Below are 13,507 nucleotides of genomic sequence, written 5' to 3' on the forward strand. Positions count from 1 at the left end.
ATGGGCCCGGTGAGGTACCTCATTACCTCCAATGGTATCGGCTTGGTGTAGGGACTGGGACCAAAATGTGCAAGCGGCTGTATAGTTGGATAGATACGTATATTATCTAGATACGGAGTGACTTGATGTTAGTCGGAAACATGTCCTAGCAGTGCACTAAAGAAATGGGTTCGACTTGCAGTAGCATGCGGATTGGACGGCTTCCGACACGTCGTCCCTGAGATGGACGACTGGGACCAAGGAGCCCTCGTACATCTCGGTAGGCACACGGACTGCCCGTTCCATGGCAGCATCGATTTTGGCCTGTAGGCTGACAGCAGAGTCCTCGTCCTTCTTCTTCTTCTTCTCCTTCTTCTCCTTCTTCTCCTTCTTCTCCTTCTTCTCCTTCTTCTCCTTCTTCTCCTTCTTCTCCTTCTTCTCCTTCTTCTCCTTCTTCTCCTTCTTCTCCTTGGCAGCGGGGGTCTTGCATTGACGGTTCCGAGAAGTGACCCTGCCCGGAGCCAACCACCTCAAGGGTTTCTTGTCGTCGTAGCCAGGGCAAACGACCCCGGCCTGGCGGCACTTATTGCATACAGGGCGTGTAGAGTCACATTCGAGCCTGCGTCTCTGGCACTCCCAGCAGTAACGCCGGGCCGACTCAGCTGACGTATCCATACCTGAGGCGGGCAGACGGCCCCGACGGACACCAAGTATGCTGATTGGACAACGGGGATCAAAGTCAACAATGTTTGGCGTGGTGAGTGATGCGCGATGGTCGTACGGACACGACGATGGCGTCGGAGGATTGGCGGAGATGGTGAATTGTGAACGGGAACTCAGGACGGGTTGCACCACTTGGTAGATGTACAAGTTATATCCCAGCTTGGCCTAGTGGTGGAGACGGTATGCAGTCAGATCGTCGGCGAGAGTCTTGGCCAACCACGTTTCCCGATCCGATCTAGTGTGGTGCGACTAGCCGCTTGCTCTGCCACCATGGCGCAGCCGGCAGAAGATAGGTCGAAATGCGAACGTTTGACCTAGAGTAGTTAGTATATTGGAGACAAGCCCCTTCTCCTTTGCTAGTCCAGTGTCAAAGATGCATGTAGATGCCGAGATAGGCACACCAAAGCAGCTGCAGAATGCAAGGGGTTCCTGACGATCACCAGTATATGGAATAGGTATATCAGCGGATCAGGTGTTCAGCCAATGAGGATTACCCATTAATAATACATGGTATACAAATGCCTGTGAATGCAGAGTAGCTCTATAGTACATGATTCACATCTGAAAAACAGGCAGGATATACACCCAAACTCCAAGTATTAATCGTACAACAACACCTAAAGCCCACGGTTTGCCCAGAGCTATCATACAGGACTATTGCTGCGAGTGTAGCCATTGTCCTCCCAAAACGGCTTCTCAGTGCCGTGTCCTTTGCCCTTCTGCCGGTCTCGCGTGCACTGCATGAAACCAAACGGATCGATGAGCGTCATCCAAAAATTCTGCCCGCTTTCCCAGCCAGGGCCGGCCAGCTCCGTCTTGCCGTCCTGGGCGAGGTATACTTGGTAGCTCTCGGGAAGACATCGTCGGGGGTGGAGGGTGTTCCATAAGAGCATGTTGATGAGCATGACCGCGGCCTCGAAGACGTAGAAGAACCACTCGTAGCGCAGGATCGGGCTGACCGTGCTCCAGTCCAGGTTCGGGTCCATGAGCTGCGAGCGAGAGGTGCTGAAGTGCTCGGCGAGCCGGTAAATGGTCCGGATCAGAATGAGACCGGAGCTGATGTAGAGGGTCCACAGGACCATCGAGACGTTGTGGCTCGCCACGCCGGCCTGGCGGCAGCGGCAGTAGAAGGTGGACGCCAAAACGATGAAGAGGCCGATGACCACTATCTGCAGGAAGAGCGGTACCTTGGTTAGGACCTCGCCGAGCTGGTTGAAGTCACTTCCTGCATTGGGATTGGCGATGTAAGATATTCCAAGGGCGTTCAATATTTCGACCGCGGCGGAAAGAGCTCCAAAGGTAGTGAGGACTCGTCCAGGGTGGATTGGGGTGCAGTATGGTACATAGTATAGCAAGCGGCCGAGGATGTGGTAGTTGGCCAGTTCGGCAAGTGGTCTGGACAGAGGTTAGCAAGTTAGGTCCCAGGATGTCTACTGCTCCCGAGGTTGGAAGCCATATCGAAAACTTACGGGGCAAAGTAGATCAGACACTGGGAAGCGATATACACGGGAATGTTATCGTAGTGGCTGGCCTCGTAGAGACGGCAAGCGAACCCGGCAGTGAACAGAGCGCCGCAGAGAGGGTATAATGCTGTGACCTTGAAGCATTTGTATCGCCTGCCAAGTGGTGAGTGAGCAAGGGAAATTACCATGGTGGTCTGTTGGGCTCCGAACTTACCAGCATTGGACGAAATGAAAAACCATGGCCACGACAAAGGCCGCCATGAAGAAGGCGGCTGCCCCTACGTTGGGGGCATAGTAATAGAGAGACCCCTCGACCATCTGTCCGTCTGACATTTTGCCTTGGGTCCAATCTGTCGTGGTTGATGTAGAGATCTTGCTATTCAGTAACGGAGACGAATGGTAAAGAAATACTCACGGTGATAGACCACACAGAGGACAGGATGGTTTCACAAGAAGCAGTCAAGTTAGTAGCTTTATATCTTCTCATTTGATGGCGTTGCCTTCATTAACTATGACCCGAATAGGCAATACAGCGTATAAGAGTACATGCTCACACTGGTTGAGTGGCTGTGCTATCGCGTCCCGGGTTAGCGCTTACTTATAGGCACTGGCCCGGTTGCCCGGATGCGCGGGGTGCGCGATTGGGCGGCCGGAGAGATTCTGCAGCCCAAGCTTTGGCTTCCACGTTTTTGAGCTCAAGTGGTGAGCTAAGGTCGCCAACTCGTCAGCTGTTGCGAATCTTTTGGTTGTCTGAAATGAATCAGTGTGACTGCATGGTGATGAGGAGTGGCCTATGTAGGTGAAGGATATCGTCTCCTTCAGCCCTATTCGTGGGCACCTTGTACAGCTAACTGATGGACCCCACCCCCTACCAGTTAGGTTAGCGGCCCGAGACATCATGCTCTCCCTGCGAAGCCGACGACCAACAAAGAGCAACGTGCACCAGCGGCAAAGGGCCTTGCAACACTGTAAGCCGCCGGCCGACGTACAGCAGGCAAATCAGATCGCGGGAGAATGTGGTGCTGCCACCGACAAGCATGGGAGTGGAAGTGCGACTTCGTCCGCGGGGCCAAATAGTACCAGTTCAACAACGCCAGGCGAAGATCCTACCGGGGCGACAGCAGGGTTTGAGCACTTGTCAAACGGCTATCATCACTCTGATCTCGCAAGTATTTAGTGTACAAGGACTGAAATACATCGAAGTCCATCTAAGCTATTGTGTTGAAGTCCAGGATACCAGAGACGAAACGGTCGCCATCTGAGCGAGCGATCGACGGCTCTAGCCTACCGAATTCGCGGGGCAGCCGAGGTACAACCTCCTTACAACGCCTTATGCCGAGGCCGTAACCATTTTCATTACTCCCCAAGGACGACATGCATCAGACGAAATAGACCATTATAGAATAGACACGTCATTACCAGCCCCTTGCCTTTCAATCCAGGACTATCCGCAACGAAGAAACCTCAAACATGTCGGTCCAACAGAGGCCAGCCGCATCTCCCCCACCTTCGCCGCCGCCTCCGCCGTGCAGCAAGTCAGCACCCACACCTACCGCGCCGCCTTCGACGCGTCCTGGAGCGTCGGCAGCGTCCCCCACGGCGGCATCGTGACCTCGGTCCTGCTGCGGTGCGCGGCCCTGCACTTCGGCACCACCCTGGCCGCCCAGAGCCAGCCGCATGCCATCACGCTGCACGCCGAGTTCCTGCGGCGGACCCAGGCCGGCCCCGCGACCCTGCGCGTGCGCGACGTCAAGCTGGGCCGGCAGACCAGCACCGTGCACGTGACCCTGTCGCAGCCGACGACGACGACGGCGTCTTCTTCCGGCGATGGCGATGGCAGCAGCAGCAACAGCAACGAAAGGGAAGAAGTCGCGGCCTACATCACCCACACCAACCTCGCCGCGGAATCCGGCCCTACCTTCGAAACGGGCTGGCAGCTAGACCCGCCGCCGCCACCCCCGCCGTCCGACTTCGCCGCCCTGACCCGCGGCAGCGACGCCGACGCGCACTGGGCCGAGTGGACCGCGAAGCCGTTCCCCGAGTTCCGCAAGGTGATCCAGCAGATGCGCATCTACCTACCCCGGGGCGGGCGGCACGCGGCGGACAGCCTCTGCGACGAATGGATCCGGTTCGCCGACCCAGCCCAGCGCTTCACCGACGCGAGCCTGGGCCTGGTATCGGATCTCTGGCCGCAGGTCATCGAGAGCCTCGTCGCGGCGCGTCAGAACGATTCTTCTTCTTCTTCTTCTTCTTCTTCTTCTTCCTCGAGCGGCGACAGCAAGAAGAGGCAGCCGCTGCCGTTGGCCAAGTTCTGGTACCCGACCCTGCTGCTGAACCTGGACATCAAGAAGGCCCTGCCCGCCGAGGGCGTCGAGTGGCTCTTCGTCCGCGTCCGCGCCAAGCGGATCCGCAACGGGCGGCAGGACCTCGAGGTCGTCATCCTGGACCAGCAGGGCGAGGTCGTGGCGCTGAGCCACCATGTCGCGCTGGTGTTGGACGCCAAGCGGAATACGGCGGAGAGGAGTCGTCCTAGCAGCAAGATCTAATAGACTGCAGATATGATTATATAGAAGAATAGGAACGATTACCTCAGTTAGGCAACATGCCTCCGTCATCCATTGGTGGTGTCTAGAATGGGAGAGCAGTGACAAAACCCGACCAACTTGGACTCACAATTAATTACTGCCCACTTGGGTCCTGAAGTTATGTCCTTGAATGTGATTCGCATAGTACGATTACACCCCTTATACACATCCATTCCGATGTAATTAACGTACACCGTTAGAACGTAAACTGATATATAACGCGAGCACAGCTGGCACTAGCAGCCAAGTGATGACGCTGGACGTATGTGTGATTCGAGTATCTATAAAGTCCAGCCTTTGACCTCGAGCAAACCAAAAGCATATTGACCACCCCTGTTGTATCTTCTTCCCTATCTTACAGCTGCCAAGATGCGTTTCGTGGGTAAAAATGCGGTATCTACGTTAATGAGTATAGAGCGCAGCGACGAAAGGATTCCTAAGCGACACCAATGATGCTTCCTCGCTTGATACCATGGTCGTTCTTGCCGAGAAGCCGGCCGACCCATCCCCGGCTCGACTCGCCGCCTCCCCGGGGCAACAGACACTCCTTGCCCATGCGTCGTGCGTAGTTGTACTGCCAGGTGTGCAGGCTCTTCTTGGCTTCGTGCGTGATGCACAATGCTTCGAGGTGGAGGAAAACTCTTCGCGCTCGATTGTCCTCGTCCAAGAGGAGCATGGCGTCCAGATCTCGCGAGGCTCGGTTCGAAGTAGCGCTCGAGGTCGATGACGTGTGTTTATGGCCTCGGGTGGCGGGATAGGACATATTCGGAATGAACGACGACGTCGGTACAGCTGCAGGTTTGAGGGGAGCGGGAGGAGGAGGAGGAGGAGGAGGGAGAATCTGCGAACGATCCGCATGCGCTGTGATCAGAGTGGTCAGGTTCTCGGGGAGCAACATCTCCGAGTGGAAGCGGTCCTGCAGAGCCATGAAGCGGCCGGTCCAGTACTCGCACGACTGGGCACCGGTGACCTGACGAGGGTTGACGACGACCTCTGCTTCCTTTGACGACGCAATAGAAGCCGTACGCGATCTCTGGCCGGCTCTTTCGCTCGCTCCCGCTGTGGATGCCATCGAGGGCGTACGACTGAAGCTGGGCAGCGTGCCGCGGGAAAGAGACGCCGTCAGGTTGGAGAAGACGTTCAGCGAACGCGACTTGGGCAGGCTGCCAAACGGCTTGTACTTGGCCTTGAGGCTCTCCTTGGAGGTGTTGGGGGGGAATGTTTTCGTTGTTGGTCTGAGAGTACAAGGTGGGGATCGCTGTGCGCGACGAATGAGCCGCGGTCGCTGCCGGGGACTTGGGTAGGACGATCCCAGTTGGCGTTACCTTGCGAGAGTGGCTGATCATGCCCGTAATGCTCAGTGGCTCGTCATGGGCGGCGAAGGTGCTTCGACGAAGTGGCGAATGGGCAATCGCTGTATCGCCCGCAGTATGATAGCGCAGAGGACGGCGGCGATGAGGGGCGTCCATAACTTCAGGAGGTCACAGTACGCACTGAGATGAAGGGCGAAGATTCTCCACAATGCCCTGAAAGTGCCGACAAAGAGGATGCGAATGATGCCAAACGATGTCCAGACCGGCTCCAGCGGGTTCAGGCGACCATCGAGCATGACGTATTGAAGCACTGCTGTGTTGGATCTGGGGTCTTGAAGCTCAGGTATGGTTTACGGTTGGATGCTGAGGGTGAAATCAATGTCGATGGGGGCGTGAGGAGACAATCGCCACGCAAGTCAGGCCCTGCCGATATCTTCGAGGCATGAAGCGGAAGGGACCAGCTTGGTTTGGAATGGCCTGCTGCTTCCCTTGCTCAATGTCAAGATTTCATTGCCGTAGTGGCCGTCGGCGTTGTTGCTGGGCAGCACCTGCTCCAAGAAGTCCACTGGAGATTGGTTAGGTGGGAAGTCTGTTCGGTGGGAGGCAGCCCCCGAGTTGAATAGCAATCGAATGACCCAAATCGAATAAACACTTTCATTAATACCCTTGTCAGATGAGCGATTGTTCGTCGTATGCACACACGATGTTCTTCCCTCCCCGAGAAACGACAGAACGATTGAATGTCTACTTGGATATCATTTAACCCCCTATGCTCCTCGTCACTGGACCCGAGTCTCGTAATGCAGAAGCGTTTTACCCTAGAACGCCAAACTAATGCTCTCTAACCGAAATGCTCCTCCCCGTTTTCATATGCCTGGCGGCCGAGTTATTGCTCAGCCTTGCGCCGGTTTTTCACTGCAAGGACCACGGGTCAGTTCGCGTTCAAAGGCACACGGCCAGGGGAGGGGGCGGGAGAAGTGTCAACTTACTGAAGTCCTTAATCTGTTCGACCTTGCTCGCGAAGAACATGCCCTTCCTATCGTTCCGCCATTTGAGCACGCCAATCTCGCCGGCGAAGTTGGCCATGTCCTCATACTCGCGCACGCTCTCAAAGTCCTTGAAGAGGAAGCCGGGGCAAACACTCATGCGCTCCGTATCGAGCTGCCACAGGCGAATCTGGTCGACAATGACGGGAGGCAGTAGCGGCTTCTTCTGTGCGGCGGCCAAGCGGTGCATCTGCTCGTGTGCGTGTGTTGCCAGGTAGGATATAATTTGATCCGACGTGATGCCCATGTCCACGGCCTTTCTGATAGACTGCCTGGACAGCTTGCCCGACACAAGTTCGCGGAACCGCATCTTCAGTTCGCAGAACAGGGCCAAAACCGCAATCTGCAGTGGTGACGACGTGTACGCATAGACGCGGAAATTGGTCTCCAGGATGATGGCGTTCTTGTCCCCCGCGTCGGATATGCCCCCTTCGGAGGCGGCCAAGAAGCCGGCCGACACGGACCTCAAGCTGGATTCGGAGCTCGTAAGGGTCGTAGCCAGCCGAGTGGGGAAGTACTGCTGATGGTCGTGCGGCGGGATGTAGATCAAGCCAAAGTCGACGAGGTACGGCAGCATGTTACGTCGCGGCTCGGGCAGAGCATCTGTACTATAGCCTCGACCGAGCTCGAGCGAGGCGAGGAGAAAGAGAAACGACAGCATGTCCACGCTGTCCATACCAGCACGCTCGCCCGCCGCATCGGCCGCTTCTAGCCACAGCAGCAGCAGCGTCCACACTTGCGAGTTGGCCTCCTGCAGCAAAAAGGTAAAGCCCGCCTGCGTGATGCTGATGGTGGCCACGCTCCGCTTCTCGACGAGGCGGCCGGCAATGAGCAGCTCCTTGACCGACGCCTTAGGCCCGCCGCCGCTCGTGTCCTTGTCGCGCATATCCGAGTACTCGACCGAGTTGACGACGTAGTGGAGGATGTCGTCCCATTTCTTTCGCGCATACCGATCCAGGAACGCCAGATCGACGTCCGAGGGCACAGGGAGGGTGGAGGGCACGCCAAAGGAGTGGTGGTCGCCGCCGCCTTCGAGGGCCAGGCGCAGGCTGTTCCGGAAGTTGGTCGTCAGGGTCATGGACTGGGGCCCGGCGCTCTGGATGATGTGCAGGCTGCGCAAGGTCGCGAGCGCCTGGTCCTTCTGGCGCTTCGAGGTAGGCTTCACCCAGATCTCGAGGTCGGATATCAGGAAGGGCGTGGGCATGTACAGCATGGCCATGACGAAGGTCTTGGCGAGGTGCGGCAGCATGCGTCGGAAGATGGCGAACGCGGTCGAGGGCTGCTGGTAGAGGCGCTTGAAGGTGGTGCCCGGCAGCTTCTCCAGGTAGTCGGAGAGCTGGAGGGGAGTTGGTGTTGACCGACATCGTGAGGGAGGTGTCTGGTCAACAATGAGAATGTTCGCTATCTCATGGTCGGTAATGGCGATGGGGCCGCTTCTGCGTCGCCTTTGTCGGTCGCGGAAGAAAATGCTGGATCGCGGTTGCTGGTAGACGCGAAGCAAACTGGATCGAATTGTTGTTCTTGGGGATTGCAAGTTCGATAATGTTTGATTTGGAGCTGATGCTTGCTGGCGTCACTCGCTGGCAGGGATCAAATGCTCGAGCTACGGTGGTTTCTATTGGCTGGCAAAGTGCCAAGCCCTTGTTCAGTGGGTCACCCTAGGCGGAAATCTTCCGCAAGCATTCCAGTCCCTTGCGTGTCAATACATCCACAACCTTGACGAGCCGTAGGTTGCCCGGCAAACTCGACGATTGAGGGTAGTAGCCCTTGTGGTATGATATCAATTGAAGAGGGAAAAGTACCAAGATGTCTAGGAAGCCACACCACTGCCCATGATGCCCAACAGTAGCAACATTGGGACATCCAACATCCTCATGCGCCTTTCATGCTAACCTACAAACCTGGGCTATGTTAAAAACACTGCATCGTTCAACCGGCCTCTAGCGACGCCGCCCAAGAATTCAATTCCACCCGTCAATGGTATATTTGAAGGCCACATCGCCTTTCCCGTGCTCGACGGGATTGCCGTGGTCGTCAAACAGCGCCCGTTCCTTGTAAGTCACGTTGCCATCCCAGTCCACTAGTATCATGGTCTGCCTCTGAGTGCCGTATGCGCCTTTGTCAAACAGGGTGCCGTCGTCGTGCCGAGACGCCTCGAGGAGCTCGTGGTCCTCATCCTCTATCTCGTTGAAGGCGGCCTTCATCTTGCCCTGCTCCATTGCGTACAGCATGTCTCTATCCTTGTCCTCGTCGGTGATGGCCGGGATGAAGATGGACTGCTTTAGCGAGTCCAGCCGCTCGTCGAAATCCATCTTGGCGCGGCGTGCGATAGGAGGCAGCGTGTCGTGGTCCAGGACCGAGAAGAGCAGTTCCGAAAGCTCGTCCTCGCTTGCTTCGCTCGCAACGGCCTTCTCAATCGCTTCCTTGAGCAGCTGCCTGCCCAGCTTGACCTTTGGCCAGGTCGCGGGCTCCTCGTAGACCGTGTTGCTGAGGCCCCAGACACCGCCCCTCTTGCCGCCGATCCGGGGCACCCCGTCGACGGCCTCACTGCGATTGGAGATGATGACGAGCGGCTCGACCTCCCGGTCTTGGACCCAGTTGCCGTTCAGTTCCTCCTTGCTCCTCTTCGGTTTGAGGTCGCCGCAGATGAGAGAGAAGCCGCCCACGCCCTTGACCAGGCCACCCTCGAGCATCTTGGCGACGAACTGGTCCAGGCTCTCGTCGTTTGGCGCACCCAGCCAGGCCGTGACCATGCCCCCACGGCTTCGGATGCCGTGGACAGGATGTACCGTGTCATCGATGGTCTCGCGGAAGTTTGTGAGGACGGCAAGGCGGCCCGACTTGGTCACTCCCATCCATGTGCCGCGCTCCCGTCTCTGCAAGTCGCGTGACGAGAGGACCTGGTTCCCAGAGTCCTGATGAGTCCACCATTTCGGCCGGCTGGTAGGCCGTAGCACGTACTCATCCCTGTTGTCGAGGACGATGAGTGCGTAGTCGGGATGCGAGGTGGAAACGAGTGCTATGCACATTGCAACGCTCTGCTTGGGAAGCAAAGGGTAGAAAAAAGCAATCAATTCGTGAGTCGTCGGCGGGAGTGGCGATATGCCGGGTCACTTATAAAGAGAACCTAGAATGAGGTGCTTGTAGTAGAAGCAGTATACAGTTTGACGCCTAAAGTTGTGTGCCCAACTCAACATCACACCGCCCAAGGTGTTGGCTATGTGCCTATTAATAAACGGTTGGATTGGGAACCAAGCCGGCTGCACAGCAGGACCTAGGCCCCCAAGCCCCCTGCGCCTGCATGAATCATCTGCTGTTCCTGCAGCTTAGGTAAATGGTACTACCGTATTCTGCGTGGCGGTTGGCTCCGTCGAATGGGACAGATCGTGTTACCTAAAGAACGGTGATCGAAATGAACGGGTAGCAGCAACAGGCAGTTTGGCCGTGCTCGTGATGTGCCCGGATATCGAGTGCTGATTCTTGCCTACACACACATGCACAGCAGGTTGATGATCACGCACCGTCGTTGGGGCGGAGGCGGCCATCCAAGGCCAGTCTACTCGGCGGTGCACTTTTCGGCGATTGGGAGCTGATGACAGCGGCCAGAAGCCTACCTAAGTAACCTAGGCTAGTGTCTGGGCCTAGCATCCTGCATTAGCGCTGCCGGCATCCCCTCCAAAGTGACCCGACATTCCCCGTGCAGGCAAGCAGGCCACCAAGAGACCCCGCGAAAGAACAGGGCGAGCGGCCAGACGGCCTCCTTTCGACCCCGACTTGGAGGGTCTCGTGCCCAGTCCCGTCAACTCAATCCCAGAACGGGCATGATTATTGTGCATGCTGGATGCGCGTTTTCCTGGCATTGCATCACTCGGCCTCCAAGGCCTTGGATTCGGCCACCGGTAAGCGGGACAGGCTGGGAATCTGTTGGGAGGCTCCGTATGCTCCATCAGGCCACTTTCGAGGGTTGGAGGAAGATCTGTACGGTTTGGGTAACCGGTAGCCGGGCTGATGTCATGTCATTAGATGGTCGGCTGCCTCCGAACACATTGGACCGGGCGACCCCCAAGCACGCTGCTTCATACTTGGCCCCGAAGCGAGATCCGTAATCGGGCTCTACTGCCCGGCTGAATCTTCGTGTGTAAGTGCACGTCTGTTTACCTACCTTGCGATGCGACTGATCGAGTCTCGGGCAAAGTTTGTCACCAAGCCGACTCGTGTACCATACCGATCCCTCGACCATGATTTATTTCTACACGATCTTGGCATCTTACATGGACTCTCGTCCGAGGGCAATTCCATTGCAATATTGAAGGGCGTGATAGGAAGGAGCAACCACAACAATCGGATTACTGATTCGGGCTCGGCCAACAAACGTTCCAATGGAGTGGCTTGCAGCAGGTGCGACTGAATCTCTTGAGCAGCACCGGAATCAAGTAAATAGTTTTGGTACCATGCAGGACCGTCCATGGCGGGATACATCGTTGTTAGACCAATGTTGAAATCACAACTCCAAACCTAGCCTTCGAACACAGTCTCTCCGCATCCCACCTATATATCTATATATATTCGACCCTATCTTTTACTGTCGCTTACCATCGTCTGGAGATGCCTGCGTCAATACGACCCTCAAGTGGAAGTTTTGGCGAAGAGAGGTTCTACAGTGCACCCAGCAGCCGATTGGGAAGTCATCATGTAAGTTTCTCCGAGCACCTGAACGGAACAAGTCCCCAACAAGATAAACCAGAATAACGAGCCGAGACAGATCGATTCCGGCTTCATTGCTCGAGCGGGCTCCCAGCTGACCGTGGCCAATGACTGGAACCACGATCCCGAACCCAAGACTTCGCCGACCAGTGGAAGTGTACTCGGCCTCGGGAAGCATCGCAACCAGAGCATGAAGCAGGCGGATCCAAATACTCTACAGCCACAGATCAATGGGAATGCGCCCCGTTCAATCTTTAGTGGAGCTCGCAAGTGCTCTTGCGACCTTGAAGATGCTCCAGGGAGATCCGGACGGTCTGCAAAGCAATCGAGCACGACAGGCACTGGCGACATGCCCCATCCGGCCCTCCGAAGCAACCCAGCAATAACAATCGAGCAGACCGAGAGCATTGTGAAGACCATCGAGGCATACTTGTCGCATCGACGCCATGATACGTGCGACGCGGTGCCTGGTACAGGTGTCCAGACCTGTGTACCAACGCCCAGGCCCAGCACACTGGGACCTCGGGGCGCTGATGCCATCGGAACACAGCCAGATCGTGCCATCGACACCTACCTCGTCTCGACCGATTACATTGCAGGGATCCTGGATATCGTGATTGCTGGCCTCCGACCATCGCACGACAGGCACCTTTCAACGGGGTGCCTCTCGGTCCTGCTGCCAAGCCACACCAGGGCCAGAGCTGGTACCCACGAGAAGGGTATTTTCCCCCAGTGCCCAAAGTCCGCCGACCCGGCTACTACCATCAGCTCCGTCAAGTCTGCCTTTCGCGCCGCCGGGTATGGAACGGACCTTGACATCACCCCCACGCTACGCAACAACAAAGCCGTCATAGTTACGAGGCAGAGCATGACAGAATGTGATTAGTATACACCTTCGGAAGGTTCTTCTCACAGAAGCCCCCAGGGCGGCGTGGCGGTATCCACATGTAGCACCCCTCACACGACCTCGTCCACTTCGAGCGTGCTCATCCATAGAGGCAATGGCGTATCAGGATCTGGCGTCCCGATCTTCAATCCGTTCCGTGATGAGGACATTTGGGGTGTGCGTCGACCAAGTTCTTCGCCGTTGCCACAGAAACAGCCTGTGGTCGAACGCGCATATATGACGGCCAACGGACACGACATCGTGTCATTTCCACCACTTAGGCCGCGATCTTGCACAAACGACTGGATCGCGCCTCAGTCCAAGCTAGAGAATCTTCACCCGGAAGGGCAACGTGCCTTGACTCTGTTGCAGTGCGGCGTGGATGCCCATCGTGGCGATACCCCGGCAGCCGACACTGATAGAGACGCTTGGATTTCGACCCATGACCTCCAAAGAACTACGACCTCTTCCCGCAGTTCACTCACGGAGAGTCCCAAGAACCCCGCCCAGCGGCAAAGAATGGGCTCTTCTATAGGCGTCGCCTCTCACCGAAGGCGAAGTACTATCCACCAAATCGAACAGCCAGACCAGACCCCAGATATTACCTTCTTACTAGACAGCCTTAGACGATATAGCTTGATGCCTCTACTGGACCACACGCCCGAGGTCTTGAGGGAAAACACAGTGGTCTCCAAACCGCTCGAAGACGTGGCATTATCCGACCGTAGGCGAATGTCAAGTCGCGATATGTTGGAGGGGATACTGGCCAAGGACGCAAAGGCCGCACTGGCCGCAAGTCAGAGCAGCG

The 13,507-nt window shown here is 56.5% G+C and overlaps 7 protein-coding genes across 7 annotated transcripts; 2 read left to right on the forward strand and 5 right to left on the reverse strand.

Annotated features, from left to right (window-relative positions):
- Positions 1 to 156: 156 nt before the first annotated feature.
- Positions 157 to 654, reverse strand: PG986_000825 (uncharacterized protein; the record flags this gene model as incomplete). Its single annotated transcript, XM_066837047.1, has 1 exon — positions 157 to 654. One exon carries the CDS (start codon positions 652 to 654, stop codon positions 157 to 159), a length of 498 nt encoding a protein of 165 aa, XP_066705940.1.
- A 692-nt stretch (positions 655 to 1,346) lies between these two features.
- PG986_000826 (RTA1 domain protein) lies at positions 1,347 to 2,498 on the reverse strand (the record flags this gene model as incomplete). The annotated part of the gene is made up of 3 exons (XM_066837048.1): positions 1,347 to 2,097; positions 2,172 to 2,318; positions 2,380 to 2,498. The coding sequence occupies 3 exons, from the start codon at positions 2,496 to 2,498 to the stop codon at positions 1,347 to 1,349; spliced, it is 1,017 nt and encodes a 338-aa protein (XP_066705941.1).
- A 1,137-nt stretch (positions 2,499 to 3,635) lies between these two features.
- PG986_000827 (uncharacterized protein) lies at positions 3,636 to 4,711 on the forward strand (the record flags this gene model as incomplete). Its single annotated transcript, XM_066837049.1, is given in 2 exon segments — positions 3,636 to 3,641; positions 3,653 to 4,711. The coding sequence occupies 2 exon segments, from the start codon at positions 3,636 to 3,638 to the stop codon at positions 4,709 to 4,711; spliced, it is 1,065 nt and encodes a 354-aa protein (XP_066705942.1).
- A 475-nt stretch (positions 4,712 to 5,186) lies between these two features.
- Positions 5,187 to 6,359, reverse strand: PG986_000828 (uncharacterized protein; the record flags this gene model as incomplete). The annotated part of the gene is made up of 3 exons (XM_066837050.1): positions 5,187 to 5,948; positions 6,076 to 6,164; positions 6,245 to 6,359. 3 exons carry the CDS (start codon positions 6,357 to 6,359, stop codon positions 5,187 to 5,189), a joined length of 966 nt encoding a protein of 321 aa, XP_066705943.1.
- Positions 6,360 to 6,949: 590 nt separating this feature from the next.
- PG986_000829 (transcription factor Tfb2) lies at positions 6,950 to 8,473 on the reverse strand (the record flags this gene model as incomplete). The annotated part of the gene is made up of 3 exons (XM_066837051.1): positions 6,950 to 6,978; positions 7,053 to 8,445; positions 8,468 to 8,473. 3 exons carry the CDS (start codon positions 8,471 to 8,473, stop codon positions 6,950 to 6,952), a joined length of 1,428 nt encoding a protein of 475 aa, XP_066705944.1.
- Positions 8,474 to 9,070: 597 nt separating this feature from the next.
- Positions 9,071 to 10,138, reverse strand: PG986_000830 (uncharacterized protein; the record flags this gene model as incomplete). Its single annotated transcript, XM_066837052.1, has 1 exon — positions 9,071 to 10,138. The coding sequence occupies one exon, from the start codon at positions 10,136 to 10,138 to the stop codon at positions 9,071 to 9,073; it is 1,068 nt and encodes a 355-aa protein (XP_066705945.1).
- Positions 10,139 to 12,162: 2,024 nt separating this feature from the next.
- PG986_000831 (uncharacterized protein) lies at positions 12,163 to 12,699 on the forward strand (the record flags this gene model as incomplete). The annotated part of the gene is made up of 1 exon (XM_066837053.1): positions 12,163 to 12,699. The coding sequence occupies one exon, from the start codon at positions 12,163 to 12,165 to the stop codon at positions 12,697 to 12,699; it is 537 nt and encodes a 178-aa protein (XP_066705946.1).
- Between the last annotated feature and the right edge of the window lie 808 nt (positions 12,700 to 13,507).

Source organism: Apiospora aurea (genome assembly GCF_038362705.1).
Source record: "Apiospora aurea strain CBS 24483 chromosome Unknown utg000001l_segment0_segment0, whole genome shotgun sequence".
In the NCBI taxonomy this organism is placed as follows: domain Eukaryota; kingdom Fungi; phylum Ascomycota; class Sordariomycetes; order Amphisphaeriales; family Apiosporaceae; genus Apiospora; species Apiospora aurea.